The 24,956-nt window shown below is 38.0% G+C and overlaps 1 protein-coding gene across 1 annotated transcript in view; it reads right to left on the bottom strand.

Moving 5' to 3' along the window:
* The window catches only part of LOC106883521 (PRA1 family protein 3), a 57,430-nt gene that overhangs the window by 9,038 nt on the left and 23,436 nt on the right, over positions 1-24,956 (bottom strand). Inside the window, exon 2 of the mRNA XM_089350283.1 lies at positions 6,084-6,301. Within this exon, the coding sequence (XP_089206409.1) occupies positions 6,084-6,301 (218 nt within the window). The remainder of the gene's footprint in view (positions 1-6,083; positions 6,302-24,956) is intronic.

The raw sequence follows: 24,956 nt of genomic DNA, 5'->3' as shown, positions 1-24,956 counted from the left end.
ATGGATGGTGCTTTTTACGTGCCATTGGCACAGAAGCCAGTCAAGGTGGCGCTGGCATTGGCCATGTTTGGGTGGTGCTTTTTATGTGCCACCAGCACGGGGATCACAACTACAATTTCCATTTGATTGTGATTTGATTTGATTTTGATGTACTTGACTCAATAGGTCTTCTCAAGCACGGCATGTCAACCTACGATACAAGGAACTTTTGGATATATACAAATTATAAAAATAATCTTTTCTACTGGAAGCACAAGGCCACAAACTTGGGGGAAGGGATTAAGTCGATTACATCGACCTCAGTACACAACTGGTACTTAATTTATCGACCCTGAAAGGATGAATGGTAAAGTCAACCTAGGCGGAATTTGATCTCAGAATGTAGCAGCAGATGAAATGCCACTAAGCATTTTGCCCAGCATTCTAACGATTCTGCCAGCATGCCGCCTTAAGGAATGACATGATAATGATAATGATAATGATAATGATAATGATAGCTGGATGATATAAAATTAAATGAAGAACAGAAAGATAGAATGATGTACCCATAGAACAGTGAAGGCGCGTGGTCTTGTGGTTTGGGTATTGCAATCATGATTGTAAGATTGTGGTTTTGCTGACCAGATTGGGCAGCATGTTCTTGAGCAAGACATTTCATTTCCCACTGTTCCAGTTCACTCAGTTGTTATATGAGTTCCAGTAATAACTCAGAAATTAGCCCTGTGATGGACTGGTGTTGCATTCAGAGGTTAATGTAATATCAGTTAACATGGGAACTGAATCAAATTTCTTTATAAGTCCTAGGGCTCAAGATAGACCTAAGTAAAATCTAAGTCAATAGCACATCATCATCATCATCATTTAACGTCTGCTTTCCATGCTAGCATGGGTTGGATGGTTCGACTGGGGTCTGGGAAGCCAGGAGGCTGCACCAGGCCCCAATCTGATCTGGCAGTGTTTCTGGAGCTGGATGCCCTTCCTAATGCCAACCACTCCGAGAGTGTAGTGGGTGCTTTTTACGTGCCACCGGCACAGGGGCCAGAGGAGTTGGCATCGACCATGATCAGATGGTGCTTTTTACGTGATCATCATTTAATGTCCCTTTTCTATGCTGGCATGGGTTGGATGGTTTGATACAGGCTGACAAGCTGGAGGGCTGCGCCAGGCCCCGCCTGTCCATTTTGGTATGGTTTCTATGGCTAGATGCCCTTCTTAATGCCAACAACTTCACACAGTGTATTGGGTGATTTTGTCCATCCCAACGCTCAGAGTTCAAATTCCACTGCAGTCCTTTGCTTCTCATCCCTTCGAGGTCAATAAAATAAGAACCAGTTGATGTAATGAATTTAACTCCGACCCTAAAACTGCTGCATGGAGTGAGGCATGGTGTCTGAGGGAGAGAGAGAGATGGCGATTTTGAGAAGGACTGAGAGAGCAATGGTGAGAGAAATGTGTGGTGCGAAGCTGTCTGATTAGAGGAGGACTGATGGAGATGCTGGGGTTGGAGGAATCGGTGGAATGGCTGGCAAGGGCGAATGGAGTGAGGTGATATGGGTTTGTGTTGAGGAGGGATGTGGAGTATGTTCTGAGGAGGGTGTTTGAGTCTGAGGTAAATGGACTGCAAAAGCGAGGTAAACTGAGGAAAATGTGGAGGGGACAGGTGGAGGAGGAGATTGGGAAGGTTGGCTTGAGAAAGGAGGATGCCTAAAACTGGGCAAGATGGTGTGAGGGCGGTTGCTATGGCATTGAGGTAGATCTGGCCACCCCCGTTAATTGGAGACAAAACCCAGATTTAAAACACTGGATACATGCACACTCACACACAGAACATCATCATCATCATCATCATCACAATTTTGTTGTTACTGATCCCAGATCAGCTCTGATCAAGCAGACCGATGGTGGACGGTATTCCAGCTGTGACCACCTCATCTTATTTCCAGATAATGTATCATACACTACATTCTCTCTGGTGGGTTTTTTTGTTTTTTTTTGCCAGTAGGGTGTGATCTGAAGGAGACTTGGCTGCTATTTTTAGCAACTACAGAGACTTCATCTGGCTTGTAGGTTATTTAGTTCCCCTTGCATAGGATTTTTCTTTTTCTCATGTATTTCAGTAATTGCATTCTGGTGGGGGTGGTGGGGGGCACTAATTGTTTTCACAGATGAATTACCTTCCAACATCAAACCATTTAGCTATACAGAGAGAAAAGGGAGACCCCCACCCCACCCCACCCCAAAGGCTTTTGCTATCCAAATAGTCTGGTGCAAGCAAAGTTGTAGTACTTTTCGTTTAGTATGGTTGTAATTCAAGTGATATTTAGCTGCTGTTTCTAGTAAATCAAGTAACCACATAGAGATGAACTCCCTCACTGGCCCAAGAGATGTGTCTCTTATTAACAACCACACAGCTTGACTCCATCAGTAATCCAGTATTTTAACTCCTCATCTTTTGAAATAATATAAAGTTTGAAAAAGGCACAGGCATGCATGGATGTGTGGTTAAGAAGTGCTCTTTCCAGCCACACAGTCTTGAGTTCAGTCCCACTTTGTGGCATCTTAAGCAAGTGTTTTTTTTTACTATAGCCCTGTGAGTGGATCTGGTTGACAGAAACTGGGAGAAGTCTGTCGTATAAGTGTGTGTGTGTGTGTGTGTGTGTCAGTACGTTTGTGTGCATGTGTGTGTGTGTACCAATGCATGTGTGTGTGTGTGTGTGTGTGTATGTGCCAGTGCATGTGTGTGTGCCTGTCTGCCAGTGCGTGTGTGTAGCTAAATGTATGCATTTCTCTGAATATCATTGAGCCACAAGCTATAACATTGTTTCCCCTTTTTTGTCAACAAATTGTTAGCTTTGCCCCTTTGATGATGTGCAGAACAAGAAGTACTTAAAGAAAAAAAAACCCAAGGATTACCACCTGAAACAGCATCCTGCTACTAAACAACACCTTAGTAAAATACTTGTCTAACCCATGCTAGTCTGGGAAAACAGATGTGAAAATGAACAAGTATCATTTAATGATGTCTCTTCCTCCAGTTGAATGACAAGTCTTAATTAGTCGGCTACTTTCCTCCGACTTTGCACCATGCGCCACAAGTTTGGAAGTCAAAGTAAAAAGAATTGTCATTTAGTCTCAGGTCCATTTTCTTTACCCTTTTCAAGCCCTAGGACTAACGAGGCTAGTTACTTGGTGTCCATACTGTATAAGTGACTGAGGTCACAACATTCTCTCTGGACAGGATGCCAGTCCATCGCAGGGTTCTAGTGCATCAATTTTGAGGGGAGGGGCCAGGTCAGCAACATTACCACCCATATTTGACTTATTTTATTGACCCTCCCCGCAAGCGATGAAAGGTAAAGTTGACCTCAGTGTGATTTGAACTCAGAATGTAAAGAGCTGGAAGAAATGACGCTAACCATTTTACCTGATGTGCTAACAATTCTGCAAGGTTGTTACCTTCCCAGGTCCATTAAGACTATATTATTTAAAGCAGGGGGTGGGGAAACTTTTTAATGCAGCAGGCAAAAATTTCCAATGAAAAAGGTCCACGGGCAGACCACAAGTTCTAACACTTATATCTGTGTAAGTCTTGTATGTATCTATGTATAATTCGATATAATAAAGATAAGTTAAACACATTAAATTAACGCGGAACATCTTCATTAACGCTACCACTGAATTTAGGATGTTTAGATTACTTAAGCGGTATTCTCTATTTTTCAGCTAGAGTGTAGTTGGGTCTCAAGGGGGGGGGGGGGTACAAACCTAGCAATTTGTGTTTTATAGTGAAAACAAAATTCTTTTCTACTCTAGGCATAAGACCTGAAATTTTTGGGGAGGGGACCAGTCGATTACATTGACCCCAGTATGCAACTGGTACTTAATTTATCGACTTCGAAAGGACGAAAGGCAAAGTTGACCTCGGCAGAAAACAAAATTTCCATTCAGATGGCGATTACTGGATGATTTTCTGTTTGAGTCTGTTTGAAGTCATTGTGGAAACGCGATCTATGTTGCAAATAGGCATATGAATATTGCATAAATTTTATAATTGAAAAAATTTACTATATTTTGTACATACAAGTATATCGACCTGCGGGTGCAATTATGTCCACGGGCAGGGGTGTCCTTTATTTAGCTAAGATAGAAGGGATACTAAAAGGCAATTTAGCTATTTTGGTGGGTCAAGCAACTACATAGCGGCTCCTTTGTGGTAAGAGCTTAGAACAGAGGAATTTGAACTTGGTTTCATTTCTTCCGAGATCATAGAGTTAAAGCTATGGCTTTCATCTCCATCATGGCAGCGCATCAAGGGAAACTGAAGATGGAGTTTAAACTAGATAAAAATTAAAAATTCTTTTAAGTTCTAGGGAGAAATATTTACAAAGAAGGACATGATAAACCAAACGACTAACAGTCTAGCATGATTTAGCTTATCAGGTCATTTACTAGACAACTAAAGCATAATAATTGTAGATGACAAAAGCGAAATCATGATGGCACCTATACCAGTGGAGCACTAAGAGTACCGTCCGAGCGAGATTGTTGCCAGAGCAGCTGGACTGGCTCCTGTGTAGATGCCACATAAAATACACTATTTTGAGCATGGCCGTTGCCAGTACTGTAAGACTGGCCCTCGTGCCGGTGGCACGTTAAAGCATCCACTACACTCTCTGAGTGGTTGGCGTTAGGAAGGGCATCCAGCTGTAGAAACTCTGCCAGATCAGATTGGAGCCTGGTGTAGTCATCTGGTTCACTAGTCCTCAGTCAAATTGTCCAACCCATGCTAGCATGGAAAGCGGACGCTAAACGATGATGATGATGATGACAAAAGGAAAAAACATCAGGATTAGACTTCAGTAAAATATTCTAGAGGTAATGCTACAAAGACTTAGATGGTTGAGGGTGAGCTATTTCAGTAAAATAGAGGAGTTCTTAATGTCAGCTTTAATTAGATATGTATTTTCTCATGTTATGTCGTTGCTGTTAAAACTAAGACTAAGCTATATAAATTCCTGACCGCACAACTGGCTCACTCACTCCATAATGGATAGCCAGAGAACTTAGGGAGGCCTAAGCATCAGCCAGCCAGCTGGTTATTATTATTTTAACATTACCAATTCATTTTAGTTTTCCATTTTTAAGGCAGCTATGTAGTGAGAGAAAGAGAAAAGATGGATGAGTGTTTGTGTGTGTGTATATATATATATATATATATATATATATATATATATATATACAGAGAGAGAGAGAGAGAGAGAGAGAGAGAGAGAGAGAGGGAAAGAGGGATTTTGGCAAATACCTCACTTCTAGCATTTCACAACAGGAAAAAAATTCTACTTCAGAACAAATTGACCTAACATCAATTCATAAGTGTAAAAATTTTGGAGAGCTTTGTTAATATCTAAATATATTTAGTTATGTACACAGCCATCAAATATATTAGTTAAGAAAGTGTTAACATATATAATGCAGAGAGCACTAAAAAGCTAACAGGAAATAATGCTGTGGTGAGGGAGAAAAACTACTTTAGTTGTGACTAATATTATTTTAATAATGCTGACAAGAATGGGAGACAATGTCGGACAGGCTTCAGACTTATTATGACCTTATCAGCATAGTATATACTTTGCCATCCTAGCTGTTGAATTGCTAGTGAATGCTTTGTCTTCATGTAGTGCTGTAGTCATCAACCGAAATACATACGACCCTTGGAAGTCCACATAAGATTTTGCTGTTAAAATTTATGTGCAATAAATAGCTTATGCTTCTACAATGCACAAAATATTAAAATTTTCTATCCAATTCCTAATAGTATTTTATCATAGAAATACAGGAGGATTCTTTTAATATACATTGAATGGCTCTGGAGGTCCAGTAGAGTAAAGCAAGAAACAAAGGGGTCCATTGGTAAAAAAAATGGTTGAGAACCACTGATGTAGTCTGTTAAGATCACACATCCGTCAGGCACCATCCATTCTGCTGTAGGCCATTAACCGTCACAACCTATTCTTAGGTCAAAACACTTTATATGAATCAGGCTTCTAATATCAGAAATCACGAAAAGGAATATTATTACTTACACATTAAAGGAAAGGCAACCCCAAGTAAGAAGACTATTACAGCTCCCAGCATGTAGACAAGAAGGTAGCCAGCACCAAGTACTATCAACACACTGATGATTGGATGGTCTCTCTTGAACTTGCGGCTTTTCCACTGGTTATTGGTACAGAACACAAACCCTCCGAAAGCAGCTGCAATAGCCACAAAACCAAACACCATTTTCACAGGATGGATTACACTGAAATCAAGAATAAATTAATCAATTTTATTTTTTTTGTTTTACTTATATTTCTTTCATGTTCTTCCTCTTTTTTAAAATTAGTATTATTAGTTTTTCAATGTCTATTGGAAAGGTTGTAAGATGCAACGAAAATTTTAGAAAAATAATTAAGTAAATGGGTGGAAACTTTACCGGTGAGTGTGTTAAATAATAAGGCACTAAAAGAGAATGACTCTCCCCAGACAGAACAAATTAGTTTTATTTCTTCATAAACTTAAAAAATGCAAGGAAATGGATCAAACTGGAATATAAAAGGTAATGTATTTTGCCTTTTTCAGTGTATAATTTCCTAATTAATGAGTGACCAGCAAGAAGTTGCTAATTCATGAATTTGTAGCACAAAGCTCTGTATCATTAGGTATCATTGAAAAATATAATTGTTTAAAACTAATATACTTTAAAATGTTATAACATGAAGCCGTGGAGAAAGTTTTTCCAAAGTCCACTGCATGCCACACAAAAACATGCAGTGTTGCTCTTGACATAAATACCATAGATTTACCATCACAACTCTACGGTCACCAGGACTTCTCTACATCCATATAGACTTCACCTAACTACATATTTTCGGTCATTTTGGTGCTTACCACCTGGCCATGCTATGTCACAAAAGAGATAACTAACTAAAAAGTTAATGTTATCACTAATATTTTTCTTTTACTGCAATTCACGTGTTGCATGACACTATGTATCATAAAATGAGTTTCTGAGTAGAAGTGTAACATACTTTTTATTTTGTCTTGTTCTGTTTTGAATATTAACCCTTTTGTTACTGTATTTATTTTGAGATGCTCTTTATTTCTTTCAATTACTTTAAATTTAACAGAGAATTTAGTAAAATAAGTCATCATTCAACTAGTGTTAGGAACATAAATTGTGACTAAGGTTTGGTGGAAGATTTTAATTCAAAACTTATGAAAACAAGACATTTGTACTCAGAGCCAGAGCCAGTTTCAGCTGGGTTGGTAACGGAAGGGTTAAAAGTATTTCCACAGTTTCTTTCTTGACCAATAGAGATGATGTCATTCTATATATCAGCAAGGGTTGTCTACAACTGCATTTTTGGTTGCATAAGAAAAGCCCAGAGATATATATTTTCTTTTTATTTTCCTCTTCACTGTTTGATAGAGAATAGAGGTATTGATGCACTTTCCTTTGTTACACAGCTCTGCCCAGTAGAGTTTTTCCTCTGGTAGATAAGTGGTATCTAGGGCCTGCTTGCTCGAACAAGCTCTAGTGGAAGAAAGAAGGCTGGAAACACTTTTGTTATTCAATTCAAACTCTTCGCTCAATCACTCACTTGGCAAAATGTGTGCACGTGTGTTATTGCTGCTGGATAAAGAAAGCATTTGCATGAGTGCATTGCTGTTATGAATGTCTACTTCAATATTTGTGTTTTCTGCCAAAAAAAAATTTTTTTTTCCCTCCTTGTAAAATGTTTACATTTTGCTGTGCAATTAAATTAGCTTTCTGTTTTTCTAGCTGGTTTATGTGCTGCTATATTCAATTGAATTTTATGGTGGGCATTATCTCTCTGTTGAGTGGTAGCCATTTTTAGGCTGAATGTAAACACAGAAATTCATGTTTAAAAAAAGTTTGGAAATGACCAACCTTTTCACTCAAAATGTGAGCGAGATCCAGATATTTTACAGAATAGTTTTCTGAAGGAGATATTTAAAAACAGAAATGGCTTTTCATTCAGTCACATGCAACAAGCCTTTCCATACCAAATTTAAAGACTACTACTACTACTAATAATAATAATAATGTTCAAATTTTGGTACAAGGTATGCAGTTTTAGTGGGAGGGGTTGGTCAATTATACTGACCCCAGCACTTGACTAGCACTTTATTTTATTGACCTTAAAAAAAAAATTATATTGGGGTGTCCTGAGAGATGACCTAAATAGATAGATAGATAGATTTTAAAAACTGAAAGACAAAGTTGACATAAGCAGGATTTGAACTCAAAATGTAGAGAGCCAGAATGCCCCTAAGCATTTCATCTGATGTGCTAATGATTCTGCCAGCTTTGCCACCTAAAAGAATTATATTATTGACTACAAAAGAATGAAAGGCAAAAATCAACCTTAACTTCATAGCATTTTGTCCAATGTTTTACCGATTCTGCCATCTAGGGTTTTAATAAGAATAATGGTTTCTATCACAGACACCAGACCACAAATTTGGTGCATGGGCTTAAGACAATACAGAACTTATTTTATTGTCTTCCTTCCAAATGGATGAAAAGCAAATAAAAGACTTCATTAAACTTAGGGAAACAAAAACAAATAAAAAAGAAACAACTAAAGGAGTTCAACAAATACTGAGAAAAAAAGAATGGCACTAATGTAATTAATAAACCTTGAGTGAGCAGAGATCTCTGATCAAAGATAATCTATTTCTGGTCATTTTTGTCTTTTTAGAAGTATTTTATCTTACGTGTCCTTCCTTATATTACACGGTGAGAGTGTGATGAGGGAGATTTGGCTGCTATTTCTAAATATGAATGGTGGTTGATATGGAAAATAAAAGATAACTATAATGCAGTTTTTAAGTATTAACTAGTTGAGCATTAATTGTCAACCTCAATAACAAGAAGAAAAATATAACAAATAAATGTCAGTTATAAAATCAGGTTTATATCAACAAGCACCATTTGATTTGTTTAATTACACTCCATAACACACAAGTGAAGTGGAATCAATTATTGGCAAACATTGTAAAATCAATTTGATGTGATAGCTATCAAATTTAGGTCACCAGGTCACACTTATACTAAAGGCTTGAATATTCAAAAAAATTAAAGGTGTTAAAAATATTCATTTCTTTATTGCCCATAGGGGGCTAAACATAGAGGGGACAAACAAGGACAGACAAAGGGATTAAGTCGAATACATCGACCCCAGTGCATAACTGGTACTTATTTAATCGACTCTGAAAGGATGAAAGGCAAAGTCGACCTCAGCGGAATTTGAACTCAGAACGTAGTGGCAGACGGAATGCTGCTAAGCATTTCACCTGGCATGCTAACGTTTCTGCCAGCTCGCCATTGTCCAACCAGTGTCCAATGCAAGAATTTAGCAGACTGTAACTGAAGAAGTCTGTTGTTGGTGGTGGTGGTGGCGTGTGTGTGTAGTTGAGTAGTTCTCTTCCCAACCACATGGCACTGTATCACTGTCTCACTGTGTGGCACCTTGGGCAAGTATCTTTTTCTTTAGCCCTAGGCTGACCAAAGCACTGTCAGTAGATTTGGTAGAAGGAAGCTGAAAGATTTACAAAATGTAGAAGAAGAGAATAACAGTGATGACTCTTTGGATGAATCAGATGGAGATGTTTTTGAATTCATTGGATGAGTAAGTGTATTTTCATAGCAAAAATGATGGAGATCTTGAAGACACCATTCAAAATCTTAAGGAGAATAATACAGTATTATTACAAACTCCTGATTTTATTGAAAATATGTAATTGTAAATCATTAGCATCCAAACACCAACTGACAAAATTTCAAGCCTGGATGTAAAAAAAAATTGACATAGGTGCAGGAGTGGGTGTGTGGTAAGTAGCTTGCTTACCAACTACATGGTTCCGGGTTCAGTCCCACTGCGTGGCACCTTGGACAAGTGTCTTCTACTATAGGCTTGGGCCGACCAAAGCCTTGTGAGTGGATTTGGTAGACGGAAACTGAAAGAAGCCCGTCATATATATGTATGTGTGTTTGTGTGTCTGTGTTTGTCCCCCCACCATCGCTTGACAACCGATGCTGGTGTGTTTACGTCCCCGTAACTTAGCGGTTCGGCAAAAAGAGACTGATAGAATAAGTACTAGGCTTACAAAGAATAAGTCCTGGGGTCGAATTTCTCGACTAAAGGCGGTGCTCCAGCATGGCTGCAGTCAAATGACTGAAACAAGTAAAAGAGTACAGTTACAAACAAATATTGATAGCCTCCCTCTTGAACATGGTAAATTCAAAATAACGGGTGAAGTATTACATTTGACAAAGTAATCCATATGCTAAAGGGCTGGGGTAATCTAAATAAAAACCTTCCATCAAAATTTCATGTTCCAAATGTCTGTTTAACCCTTTAGCATTCAGGTTACTCTGTCAAATGTAACGATTATTAATTCACATTCATCATCATCATCATCGTTTAACGTCCGCTTTCCATGCTAGCATGGGCTGGACGATTTGACTGAGGACTGGTGAACCACATGGCTACACCAGGATCCAATCTGATTTGGCAGAGTTTCTACAGCTGGATGCCCTTCCTAACGCCAACCACTCCGAGAGTGTAGTGGGTGTTTTTTACGTGCCACCGGCACGAAGGCCAGTCAGGTGGTACTGGCAACGGCCACGCTCAAAATGGTGTATTTTATGTGCCACCTGCACAGGAGCCAGTCCAGCGGCACTGGCAACGATCTCGCTCGAATGTCTTTACACGTGCCACCGGCACAAGTGCAAGGAAGGCGACGCTGGGCACAGGTGCCATCACGATTTCGCTTTCGCGTGCCCCAACAGGTCTTTGCAAGCCGAGTTTCGTGTCCAGTGAAGGAGACGACATTGGCATGGGTGCCAGTCGTCGAATTTAATTTGATTTGGATTGATCATGCATTTTCTCACAGCTCCAAAACCTTGATGATGTGATTATTTATTTTAGAATGACACTGTGTAAGGTAGATGTGAGAGGTAATCCGGCCAGTTTGAACATAAAACAGGTAGAATATTTGGGCCACCTATGGCTGGTTTAAATGCTAAAGGATTAATGACTTATTTTACTAAATTCTTCGTTATTTTTGAAATTAATTCAAACAAAAGCAGAGCATTTCAACAGAAACTTGATAACAAAAGTGGTAAAAAAAAGCTGATTTGACATTTTGAACAAAAAACTATTTTGGTTGGCAACTGGGAACCATCAGGAACTAAATGCATTTTAAAAATATTAATGTGAACTTTTTGTTAAGACACCTAATTCTGAAGATTAGGAATTGCATTCAATTTTTGTTTGTAAAGAGAGAGATTTGCTTTACACACCTGCTTGCTGTTGCTATCTGTTAATGAGGTAGAGCCGAAATACCATAAAACATTTCTACTATTGAGAATTCACTTTGGCACATACCCAGCTGCTGATTTCAATTGTAACAAGATATCAGGGAAAAACATTTGTATAATGTCTTTTGAATAAATTATTATTACAATTTAGAGTTCTTTCCTTGTACTGCATTTGTTGCAGCTATTGGCAATTTGTATAGATAAAAGAGAAAGTGTTTAGGATTGACAAATTCATGGTGTTAGGCTTTTAGTATATATTATGCACAAACAAACACTTTTACACAATAACTAGCCAAGTTGTACTTGTTTTGTGACTAACTGACCGTGCATATCTCTCTCTTTGATATATATATATATATATTCTTTTAACTGTTTCAGTCATTTGACTGTGGCCATGCTGGAGCACTGCCTTTAGTCAAACAAGTCGACCCCAGGACTTATTCTTTGTAGTACTTATTCTACTGGTCTCTTTTGTGGAACTGCTAATTTAAAGGGATGTAAGCACACCAACATCAGTTGTCAAGCAATGGTGTGTGTGAGGGGGGGGGGGAAACACACCCACAAATACATACGTGTGTATATATATATACTGAACCCAGAACCATGTGGTTGGGAAGCAAGCTTCTTACCACACAGCCACTCCTATATATATATATATTTTCTATTTTCTCTCCCTGTTTATTTCTGTGTTCCTTTCGGTCAAAGAGCATAGGCTTGAAACGTAAAAGACTTTCCTACTTTCCTGAGCATTAAACTAATACAGCTGTCTGTTGTTTACACACCTGCCTTCGTCTTTTTGTAAATTCTCACCACACACACACAAAATAAAGTACTAGAATATATATGTATAACATTTTGTGAATAACAGTTATTGATTGATTACAGGTTTTGAACAGGCCAACTACATGCTCACTGCATTTTCAATGGTGAGGGTGACAAGGGAAAATCTGATTAACTGGATAAAAAGAAATTCACAGAAGATAGGATTTCTGAGAAAGCTATCAAACTGGGGCTTTCAAACAGTTTACACCATCAAGGGGAACAGTAACTTCAGATAAGAACTTTGTGGAACTGTCAGAATGTGGGACAGAAATACCTTGCTGTAATTGTTTAACCCTTTATCAGCAATGATATTGGTGCCAATCTGGACCAGCACTAGCATTTTTTTCCTTGGATAATAACGATGACAGTTATGATAGACCAATAATAACAATAAAGTAATTGGTCTGCCATAAAAAATAATAAAAAAATCTTACCTGGGAAGGAACTTTCCAGGTGAAACCTGACCAATAGAGGTCTTAGGTACAACCACCTAGACTTCTGAGAAAAGATTGGGTAAGGTTTTAATATAGAGTCTGATGTGTGGCAGTAGGGTATCTCAAATAGGATTGGTGGAATAGTGTGTTGGTTTAGGTGGATATAGCATATCATCATCATCATCGTTTAACGTCCGCTTTCCATGTCAGCATGGGTTGGACGATTTGACTGAGGACTGGTGAACCAGGTGGTTACACCAGGCTCCAATCTGATTTGGCAGAGTTTCTACAGCAGGATGCCCTTCCTAACGCCAACCACTCCGAGAGTGTAGTGGGTGCTTTTACGTGCCACTGGCACGAAGGCCAGTCAGGCGGTACTGGCAAAGGCCACGCTCAAAATGGTGTATTTTACGTGCCACCTGCACAGGAGCCAGTCCAGCGGCACTGGCAATGATCTCGATTTGAATGTCTTTTCAAGTGCCAGGAAGGCGATGTTGCAATATACTTTTATGATTCTGTTGATTTGCTGCCTTGCAAAGGTGTTTAGATTACTGACTCAGTGACTTCACCTTCAAAATCTTATACTGATTATGTATCAATTTTAAGAAAGTAAACTTGTCTTGGTCAACCCCAGGTGAAAATAGATGTTACTTCAACTTCATTGATGAGTGGAATAGAAGTTATAAAGCAACTCATTTAAATAATCTGCAAATTCTTAAAGTATTAAAGCCCATCTCACTAGCTGGGACAACAGATGTAACATCATTTGTGGAAAACACACACATACTGAAACAATGAAAAGGTCAAACACTAGTAAAAACAAAACAAAACAAAAGAATTAGTAAACCTTAGTACTTAGTAAATCTTTGATTAAATGCTCATTAGGTGCCATGTGAGTATCTGACCCAGCTTTTTTATCAAGCCACACACAGAGATGTTTAATTGAATAGCTATCAGAACGAAATATTTAGATCACGAAAAAACTTGAATGGTTGTAACAAAATAGTAAGAACAGCTTTCATTAACTAACATACAAATGGCATTCCACACATAAACAGTGTGTGTATGTGTAATTTAATTTGATTGCAACCAGTTGGCTCCGGTCATGTCGAAGCACTACCATTGACTGTGTGTAGATGTAGGTGGGTGTTAAAATACAGTTAAGTGCATAATGTTATTAAAATTCTTTTTATAAAGAACATTATCTTACCAAGACAGCACAAGGTTTGGAATGTAGTTGATGGACGTACCCTATCATAGAAGACTTAGCAAGGAGTATTCAGGATAAATCTGAGAACATTAGACTTTACAGATGAGATGACAATGGATTATGATGTTTTAAGAGATACTATATAACCAGTGTGAGTAGACAGCAGTTAATCATGGGTATAACAGTGAAAAGAGCCTGTTCAGAAGGAATCTTACTTTATATATATGTATATGTATATATATATATATATAGCTAAAAGAAGAGAAGAAAATGGAGATAAGGAAGTTAACAATTATTTATTTTGAACAAATTGGTCATCTTTGCTTCTTACAGATGTTTCAATTAATAAGAAACAACCATCCCTTCACGAGGTTAACACATACTCTAATTAAATTTATATATGTATATGTGTGTGTGTGTGCCTTGAATAGTACACTTTATCAGATAATTCCAATTCAGTGTTTAGATCAGTGGTTCACAACCGGGGTTCATATGGCCCTTGCAGGTCCTTATAAGATTTTGTTAAAATTTATGTGCAAATAATTGGCTATACTTCCACACTACACAAAATATTTTAATTTTTTTGAGCAATTCCTAACAATATTTAATTATAAAGATATATAGGATCTTTAAATGCCCTTCCTATTACCTGCCCTCACCTGTTTCGAAGGAAGGTAGACTAGGCACAACAAAGGATTGGAAACAAAAAGACAGTGTTTATATGATTGTGACACTATCATGCAAAGTCAAGGCAAGGAGACAGTAGTACCGGGAGGGAGGGAGGGAGGGAATTAGGAATGGACGGACATACATATACAATGAGCTCCTTCCAGTTTCTCCCTACCAAATCCATCCACAAGGCTTTAGTAGGCCTGGGGTTGCAGTAGAAGACACTTGCCCCCAAGGTGACACACAGTGGGACTGAACCTGGTGCCACTTGGTTGGGAAGCAATCTTCTTACCACATATAGTATTCTTTTGTTCTTTTACTTGTTTCAGTCATTTGACTGTGGTCATGCTGGAGCACTGCCTTTAGTTGAACTTATTAGTTGACTTATTCTTTGTAAGCCTAGCACTTATTCTATTGATCTCTTTTGTCGAACCATTAAGTTACGGGGACGTAAATACACCAACATCGGTTGTCAAGCGATGGTGGGGGGAACACAGACACAAATATATATATATATATACACACACGCGCGACGGGATTCTTTAAGCTTCCATCTACCAAATCCACTCATAAGGATTGGTCGGCCCGAGGCTATAGTAGAAGACAGTTGTCCAAGGAGCTACGCAGTGGGACTGAACCCGGAACCATGTGGTTAGGGAGCAAGTTTCTTACCACACGGCCACTCCTGCATCTATATATTCATATTCAATGCTATTGGCTTGTTTAATTTATTCTCGTTAGCTCAATTTTATTCAATATTGTATAAATTACTGCCAACCTCAAGTCTCTGTGAAAGTTACTGAACACTGTGAAAGGTATGTTAATGAGGCCTAATAAGACTGAAACCTCTCTGTTGCTGTCACAGTCACTTATAATAAAAAGGAAAATTCAGATTTTCCCTTAAACTCGAGAACTAAATACATGTAGATTCTTCAGGCAATGGCCATTAATTACAAGGGAGATAACCATCCCCTCATAAAGTGTGATGAGAATTAAATTTCTAAAATTAATTTCTTTTAATTATCTCCCCTTTTCTATGTGAGTCACAAAGAGAGAAATTTTAATTCATTAAAATTTTTTGGCATAAACCGTTCAGTTTATTAACCATACGGTTAACAACACTTGACATTACAAGTGGATGACTACTCGACAATGTGTCAAGTATATACGAGATGACTTGCAGGAGATGTCAAGAAGTCACTAAGTGATCCTGTCTCCCCTTTATGTGAGCTCATGTCATTTGTCGTCGTCGTCATCATCATCATCATCAGTCATTGCTGCTGATGCCACCACAAACTTCCACAACTGATTCTAGAAATATTTATTATAAAACCATTGTGTCTGTATTTAATAGTGACTTTAGTTGCTTCTGCAGTTATTACATAGGCATTAAACTAGGTAGTTTCAAGCCAAGACAGTGATATTAACATTGATTTCAGTCCATGTAAGCATGGAGAACAGATGTTAAATGACGATGATGAATCCAAAGAAGAATTGAAACCTCGTTATAGAGATGATTTTCAAGAATTCCCTGTTGCCCTCTAGCATCCGTGGCAAATTGTTAGTAGAATACTGTAATTTTAAATGTACAAAATGGTAAGCTGATTTTAGACCAGGAATTAGATACTATGAAATATAGCAGAACTAATGTTGTTACTGCACACATAATATATTGAAGATTTGATGTAGTTTTTGGATTAAATAGCTACCGACTACTATTTGGTCATGAAACATAACATCTACCATGAAGTAAGTTACCTTTGGTTAATGCAGAAGAACAATTCAAAGAATCTGCTAGTTACTCTTTTCTGGTCAATTTGAAATGTCAGGAAATTGGCCTCAATAATGAACCAAAATAAGGTTTCTAGTTGTAGAAAGCAAACAAAAATGTCATAAACTAATTACAGAGCTTTGTAATAAACTAATGGAATTCGCAATTAAATAAATAATTCCAGTAACTCTGTTTTCAAGAAATCAAAGTTGTCAGCGCACCACCACAGCCAACATCATCATCGTCATCGTTTAACGTCCATTTTCCATGGGTTGGATGTTTTGACTGAGGTCTGGAGAGCCAGCGGCTGCACCATGCTCCAATCTGATCTGACAAGGTTTCTACAGTTGGATACCCTTCCTAATGCCAACCACTCTGAGAGTGTAGTGGGTGCTTTTTATGTGTCACTGGCATAGGAGTCAGTCAGGCGGGCCTGGCATCGATCATGTTCAGATAGCGTCTCAAAGTTTTGATCAAAGCTTCGGTAAGAGCCTGCTGTCTTTCTGTGGAGACATCACAATTACTTCTTTATTACAATAACAATAATCTCTGCTATTTCACTAACAAAATGGCCACTTTTCCATGCTTACATGGATCAGATGAAACTTTGGTTGAAGCAGATTTTCTACAGCCAGGAGCTCTTGCTGGTGCCAACCCTTACTTATTTCCAGATATTATTCCCAGCAGTATCAATCAACAACCATCCTGGATGCACTTTTATAAAGGATTGTTAACAAGGTCAGCACAGAGTGAACAGATCAATAATCAAAGATATTATTCCAGCCATGACTATCCTGTCTTTTTTGTATATCAAGAATAGTGTCTATAGCGTTCTTTTAAGGCAGTAAGGAATGATTTGAGAGAAGTTAGAAGCTATTTCTAGCAAGTCAAGAAACATTACTTCATTGGCCCATGCTATGAAAGCAGACTGTAAACATGTGTTAGCAAATTAATCAGTGGTATGGTAATTAAAAAAAATATTCTTATAAAGGTGGTGCTCCGGCATGGCCACAGTCAAATGTCTGAAACAAGTAAAAGAATACTAAGCAAAAAAGCCTGTTGTTGTCTCTGCTCCCTACACTATTTGGGTTTTAGTGTAACCCAGTCAGTAGTTGACCCTTTGACCTGTATAAATTTCTATTGCATATTATAATTTGGACCTTCACACACCCATACATAGAACAGTTGTCGTCTATTGAACTGAATATAATAAATATTTCCTGCAGGTCAATGATGGGATAAAATGCAATATCAAAGCTGATTGGCAGGAACTGAACCCAGTCGTTAATGAAATTAGTTACTGCCAGTTTGTTACCATCTGTGCCACCTTTACAGACCTGATAATAATATCACAATAAATTGCATTAATGCAATAATAATAATTTCAAATTTTGGCACAAGGCCAGTAATTTTAGGGAGTTGGGGTTAATTGCATACTCTTTTGCTTGTTTCATTTGACTGCGGCCATGCTGGGGCACAGCCTTTAGTCGAGCAAATCGACCCCAGGACTGATTCTTTGTAAGCCTAGTACTTATTCTATCAGTCTCTTATGCCGAACCGCTAAGTTACGGGGACATAAACACACCACCATTGGTTGTCAAGCGATGTTGGTGGGGGACAAACAAAGATACACAAATATATACACACACATACATACATACAACGGGCTTCTTTCAGTTTCCGTCTACCAAAACCATTCACAAGGCTTTGGTCAGCCTGAGGCTATAGTAGAAGATACTTGCCCGAGGTGCCACGCAGTGGGACTGAACCTGGAAACATGTGGTTGGTAAGCAAGCTACTTACCACACAGCCATTCCTGCACCTATGCATGATTATATATTTTATGATTTAAGTTAGCATGCTTTCGAAATGACAAAAGATTGAAGTTAATGTTCCAGATATGAGGGGGTTAATAAAGTTTGTTGATTAGTTATCAGTTATTTTCATGTAACTTCCTGCAAGAAGCAAATTAATTCTAAAAACGTTTCCCCAACACAGCATAGCAAGTGAGTTTGCTAATCAAAAACTAATTTTTACTTAACGGCAGTTGATGTCATGCCGAGAATCAATATCCACTCATTGATTATGTTGTATCTACATGTGAACTATATTAATAGACAAGATAAGAAAAAAAAGAAAAAAAAAACAAAACAAACAGGAATTGAACAAACAGCTGAGACAGATATCATCTACTTCCAAAGTACATCCAACCTTCGTAACCTGATATTCCTTGGGCTTGGACCAATTAAAGACAAACAAAAGAACAAAAAAAAAAAAAACCCCACCCCTGCTATGGCAGCATTTGTAAAGATTTTATTTAATTCTAAAAGGAAAGAAAAGATATTCTGAGAAAAACAGGGGTTTCTTGATACCAATATCCAAATAGGATATTGATATCAAGACTATTCTGCCTATTTTTACTTCAGAGATTAGAAAGGTATGTTTATAATTATGTATTAAATGCATACAATCACATCCAGAATTTGAAAATTTGGTGGAGAGATTTATATTGCTTTTTAGTCCAGATCAATGCTAGTTGATGAGATTTTTATGTTAGCTTTGTTGTGATTCAGTAATACTACATTTAGTAACAGATCGGATTTCAGTCACTAACCACTCTTAACAAATGTGTGTTGATGAGTCAAAGACAAGGAATGTTCTAAAGGTAATATCTTCTCAACAAACCCAATAATGTTGTAATTCAAGTGTACAGTTCCACTGAGGTATTAGTGAAGGTAAGGAGAGATTTACGCAACTTAAAGCAAAGTCAAAAAGTTATTTTCTTATTAACGTTACTTCAATGGTAGAGGTCTGAACATGAATGTCGTCCGAAGAACTTTCAGACGCGTAGGAGTGGCTGTGTGGTAAATAGCTTGCTAACGAACCACATGGTTCCGGGTTCAGACCCACTGCGTGGCACCTTGGGCAAGTGTCTTCTACTATAGCCTCGAGCCGACCAAAGCCTTGTGAGTGGATTTGGTAGACGGAAACTGAAAGAAGCCAGTCGTATATATGTGTGTGTATATACACACACACACACATATATACATACATATATATATATATACATATATATATATATATATATATATATATATATATATATATATATATATAGGGCATCCAGCTGTAGAAACTCTGCCAGATCAGATTGGACCCTGGTGCAGCCTTCTGGCTTGCCAGTCCTCAGTCAAATCGTCCAACCCATGCTAGCATGGAAAGCAGACGTTAAACGATGATAATGATGATGATGATGATGATATGTATGTGTGTGTATATGTTTGTGTGTCTGTGTTTGTCCCCACAACATCGCTTGACAACCAATACTGGTGTGTTTATATCCTCGTAACTTAGCGGTTCGGCAAAAGAGAGCAATAGAATAAGTACTAGGCTTACAAAGAATAAGTCCTGGGGTCGATTTGCTTGACTAAAGGCAGTGCTCCAGCATGGCCACAGTCAAATGATTGAAACAGGTAAAAGAGTAAGCATCTATTTTGTGAAAAGATTTTCACTTATGTAAGGTTTGTGTCAAAGAATTGAGACAAATAGGAAAAACAATATAATGCAACAAGGATTGGAAGTTTCCCTTGCACGACTGAGCAAACCAGATGATGATGGACAGCGATGGGTGGCAAGACTTGCTCAAAACATGCCAACACGGAAAAACTTGGATATAGAGATCATCATCATCATCGTTTAACGTCCGCTTTCCATGCTAGCATGGGTTGGACAATTTAACTGAGGACTGGCAAGCCAGAAGACTGCACCAGGCTTCAATCTGATCTGGCAGAGTTTCTACAGCTGGATGCCCTTCCTAACACCAATCACTCCGAGAGTGTAGTGGGTGCTTTTACGTGCCACCGGCACGAGGGCCAGTCAAATGGTAGATTAACAATTCAAATAAAATTGGTTTGATAAAAATAATGATTCAAATCAATTTTGGAAATAGCAGTTAAGGTACACACACACAAAACATTTGCATGAAATAAGTAGGGTTCCAGACAGTTTTAACACATCACCATGTTTCTGTAGAAATACACTTCCTGAATTTTGAAAATAATGAAGAATTTAGTGAAATGATTGTCATTATTAAACTGATGTTTGGAACATAAATTGGTTTCAAATTTTGGCACAAGGCCAGCAATTTCAGGGAAGTGGGTAAGTCGATTACATCGACCCTGAGAGGGTGAAAGGTAAAGTTGACCATGGCAAGATTTGAACCCAGAATGGAAAGACAGAGAAAATGCTGCTAAGCGTTTTGCCCAGCATGTTAATGGTTCTTCCAGCTTGCTGCATTATTTGGATCACAACATGAAAATTTGATGGGAGTTAATTTAGATCACTTTAAAACAAGGGCGGTCACAAGTTCATTGGTTACCTAACTTATTGCTCAAAATTAGTTAGCAGATTGTTTGATGTAGATTTCAAAACTCAATAATCCTGGATGTTTCTGACAAGATTAACACAAACCAATAAAATAACACAAACCGCACACAACAGCACAAACACTAATATAACAACAACCTAAATGCTGCCCCTTTAAGCAAATATAAGCTTTTGAGATTAATCTCTAAACATGTGAAAGAGTTATCAGAGCACAGAACTATATTATAATGGATTATCAGGACAGAACTGTATTATATTAAAGGAAAGCTTATTTTTCTAAACAGACCAAGTCAACTAAGAAATAGGAATGGAATCTATTAGAAATAGAAGTGGTATCTATTTTTGATTAGGTGATGAGTGGAATAATTCATTTGGTTTCAAAGGATAAGGCAAGGATGGAATGTCATCATTTAACATCTGTCTTCCTTGCTGGCATAGGTTGGGTAGTTTGACAAGAGTTGGCAAACTGAAAGGCTATGCCAAGCTTTATTGTCTGTTTGAACAGCCACTTTCTGTGCTTGCATGGGTCTGATGGAATTTATTGAGATAGGTTTTCTATGGCTGGAAAAATTCACCCTGTTTTTAAGCAAAGCAATACTTTTCCATGGCCAGACATATTTTCAAGGAAGACTGGAAATGAACGACACTGCTTGTATGATGGTGATACTCATTTACAACTATCAAGGTAGGGGGACACTCAAACACACAAACATGTACGATATGTTTCTTTCAGGTTCTGTCCACCAAATTGACCCACAAGTCTTTGGTTGGCTTGGGGCTATATTAGAAGTCACTTGTCCAAGGTGCTACACAGTGGGACTGAACCCGAAATCATGTATTTGGTAAGTGAGCATCTCAACCACACAGCCATGTCTGCACCTGAACATGTTCCCTACAAAGTAGTAACCCAATAGCTGTTTGCACACACACATACTTCAATATGAAGGTAAGTAATATAACAGTAAGAGGCAGCAGCAGTATTCATTTTCTCAATGAAATATTATACATAATGAAGTTGCAAACCATTTTTGCATGGAGATCTTTTAACTCTCTTGATACCTGCCTGAGACCACCCCTGATTCTCTGCTACCAATTTCCTGTTTTGAAGTGATCTACATTAATGTCTTCCATCAAAAATTTTCTGTTAATTTATGTCCCAAACATTACTTTAACCTTTAAGCATTTCAACATTTTACTCTTTTACTTGTTTCAGTCATTTGACTGCGGCCATGCTGGAGCACCGCCTTTAGCCGAGCAAATCGACTCCAGGACTTATTCTTTGTAAGCCTAGTACTTATTCTATCGGGCTCTTTTTGCGAACTGCTAAGTTACGGGGACATAAACACACCAGCATCGGTTGTCAAGCGATGGTTGGGGGGGGGGGGGGGACAAACACACATACATATATATACATATATACAACGGGCTTCTTTCAGTTTCTGTCTACCAAATCCACTCACAAAGTTTTGGTTGGCCCAAGGCTATAGTAGAAGACACTTGCCCAAGGTGCCATGTAGTGGGATTGAACCCAGAACCATGTGGTTGGTAAGCAAGCTACTAACAACACAGCCACTCCTGCACCTATATCTGTCTATATCTGGCCAACATAATCTACCTGCTTTATGTTTAAACTGACCAGAAGTGACCTTTCACATGAACCTTATATCATCCTAAAAATTAACAGTTAACCTCATCAAAGTTGCAAAGTTGCAGCTTGTAGATAATGCGTGATTAATTCAAAACAATTTGAAGAAATAAGCATTGCTTTTGACAGAATAATGTGAATACTAAAGAGTTAATAACGACAAAGTTATTCTACTAACTTCTTTATTACTTTCAAAATTAATCGAAACAAAGACAATATATATATCAACAGAAATATGGTAACCAAAAGGGTGAAATATTATGAACAACTTAAGTAATACACATTCAAGACCACCAAAAGATTATCTTTGTGATATGCCAAAATAAATAGCAATGTAAGTTAAACAGAGTAATCTATCTTATCTATTTGATGACTGATAACAAATTAACCATGCTGCTACTATTAATATATATATTTCCCCAAATTTACAGCAAGTTCTTTTAGATGTATACTTGATCCATATTAAGGTACTATATTCTGACATTCTGCATGCTATTACCATAGCCCTTCTTCTGAGAAATATATTTAGCATGATTTTCTTTTTTCTGTTTTGTATACATAAGATATTCACAAATGTGACCTAATTACTAATTACTGGGCAAACAAACAGGAGGAAAAAGTACTCAATACAGAATACAGTTGCCATTTTAACTCACATAGTTACAATGTGATGACTTACAGAAACACACATGCACGCATATATATATATATATATATATAGCAAAAATTTAGATTCAGATGAATATGGTACTTAAGTTGAGGTACCAGAATTAAGTATGGTATTATCCATACAATTTCAAAATAAGGTGATCAAAATCAAAATAAGCAACAGGATGTCCAGAGGTAATGCAGTACGATCGTTTCATGCAACTCCATTTAATTGAATAATGCAATCGTTACATCAATTTAAAATGTAGAGCAATCCTCAACTGCACAAAGACATAGAATTTAATTAGATTATAACTGATGGACACATTAGTATAATTATACCTAAAATCTCCAAGAAGTTAAGTTAATTGTTCAATTAAATGGAGTTGCATGAAACGATCGTACTGCATTACCTCTGGATATCCTTGTTGCTTATTTTGATTTTAATCATATATAAATATATATTCTTTTATTCTTTTACTTGTTTCAGTCATTTGACTGCAGCCATGCTTGAGCACCACCTTTAGTCAAACAAATCGACCCCAGGATTTATTCTTTGTAAGCCTAGTACTTATTCTATCGGTCTCTTTGGCTGAACTGCTGAGTTACAGGGGCATAAACACACCAACATCGGTTGTCAAGCGATGGTGGGAGGACAAACCAGACACACACATATATATATATATATATATATACAACGTGGTTCTTTCAGTTTCTGTCTACCAAATCCGCTCACAAGGCTTTGGTTGGCCTGAGGCTGTAGTAGAAGACACTTGCTCAAGGTGCCACACAGTGGGACTGAACCAGGAACCATGTGGTTGGTAAGCAAGCTTCTTACCACATAGCCACATTATTTTTATGTCCCATTTTCCATGCTTGGAATGAGTCAGACAGAAGCTGTTGAAGCAGATTTTCTGCAGCTAGATGCTCTTTTTGTTGCCAACCGTTTACTGGTTTCCAAGTAAAGTAATATTTTATTCATGGTCATACATGTTTACATAGAAGATTGGAAATGAAGGACACCATTTGTATGATGGTGATGCCTGTTTACAACTATCACATGACATCAACATAATATACACACACACATACACACAATATGGGTTTCTTTCAGTTTTCATTCACCAAATCCATTCACAAGGTTTTGGTTGACCTGGGGCTATAGCAGACTGTGTGATTGGGAACCAAACTTCTTAACTACACAGCCAATATGCCAATGCTTGAGAACAGATATTCCTTACGTCCTCACATGAGCTAATGGAGTATGATAGCAAATGAACTGAATCACAGACCAGTTCTTTCTTTTAACAGAACACTGCCAACAGAAGTAGCACAATTTATAACATCTAATGAAATTATTGCAGCATTGGCATGTGGTGGTGGTGGTGGATTCTCTTGTGACTTAAAAAAATGAAGGTTCTGCTGGAAAACAACCATCACCCTGTGGCTGTCAGCATGTAGGGTCAAAAATGAAGACTTCCAGTTACAGATTGTTGAATAAGAGATGTTTAGTTACAGGTCAAGCACTGACTGAACAGACCTGGAAAGACATTCCAGCCATAGCCATCCATCTTTGTCTTGGGTATGGTGCATCTACAACTACACAATTCAAGGTGGCCTTTCTTCTCTAAGACAGTAAGGTGCAATTAGAGACTTGGTTGCTATTTCTAGCAGATAGAGTAGCCACAAAGAGGCTCCTTCATTGGCTCATCTTCCACTTGCGGAATTAATGAAGGGAGAATATAGAATCTATGGAATGAAATTTTTTTAAATAGGAAAATCCCATGATAAGAGAGAGAGAGAGAGAGAGAGAGAGAGAGAGAGAAAGAGAGGGAGGGAGGGAGGGAGAGAGAGAGAGAGAGAGGGAGGGAGGGAGAGAGAGAGAGAGAGAGAGAGAGGGAGGGAGGGAGAGAGAGAGAGAGAGAGAGAGAGACAATGGCAAAGATAAAGACTGTTCTGACACAAATAACAGATGTCGG

Source organism: Octopus bimaculoides, chromosome 4 (assembly GCF_046866305.1).
Source record: "Octopus bimaculoides isolate indiv1 chromosome 4, ASM4686630v1, whole genome shotgun sequence".
NCBI classification, from domain to species: Eukaryota; Metazoa; Mollusca; class Cephalopoda; order Octopoda; family Octopodidae; genus Octopus; species Octopus bimaculoides.
The sequence above is the reverse complement of the archived record's forward strand: the minus strand, read 5'-3'. Positions and strand labels throughout refer to the sequence as shown.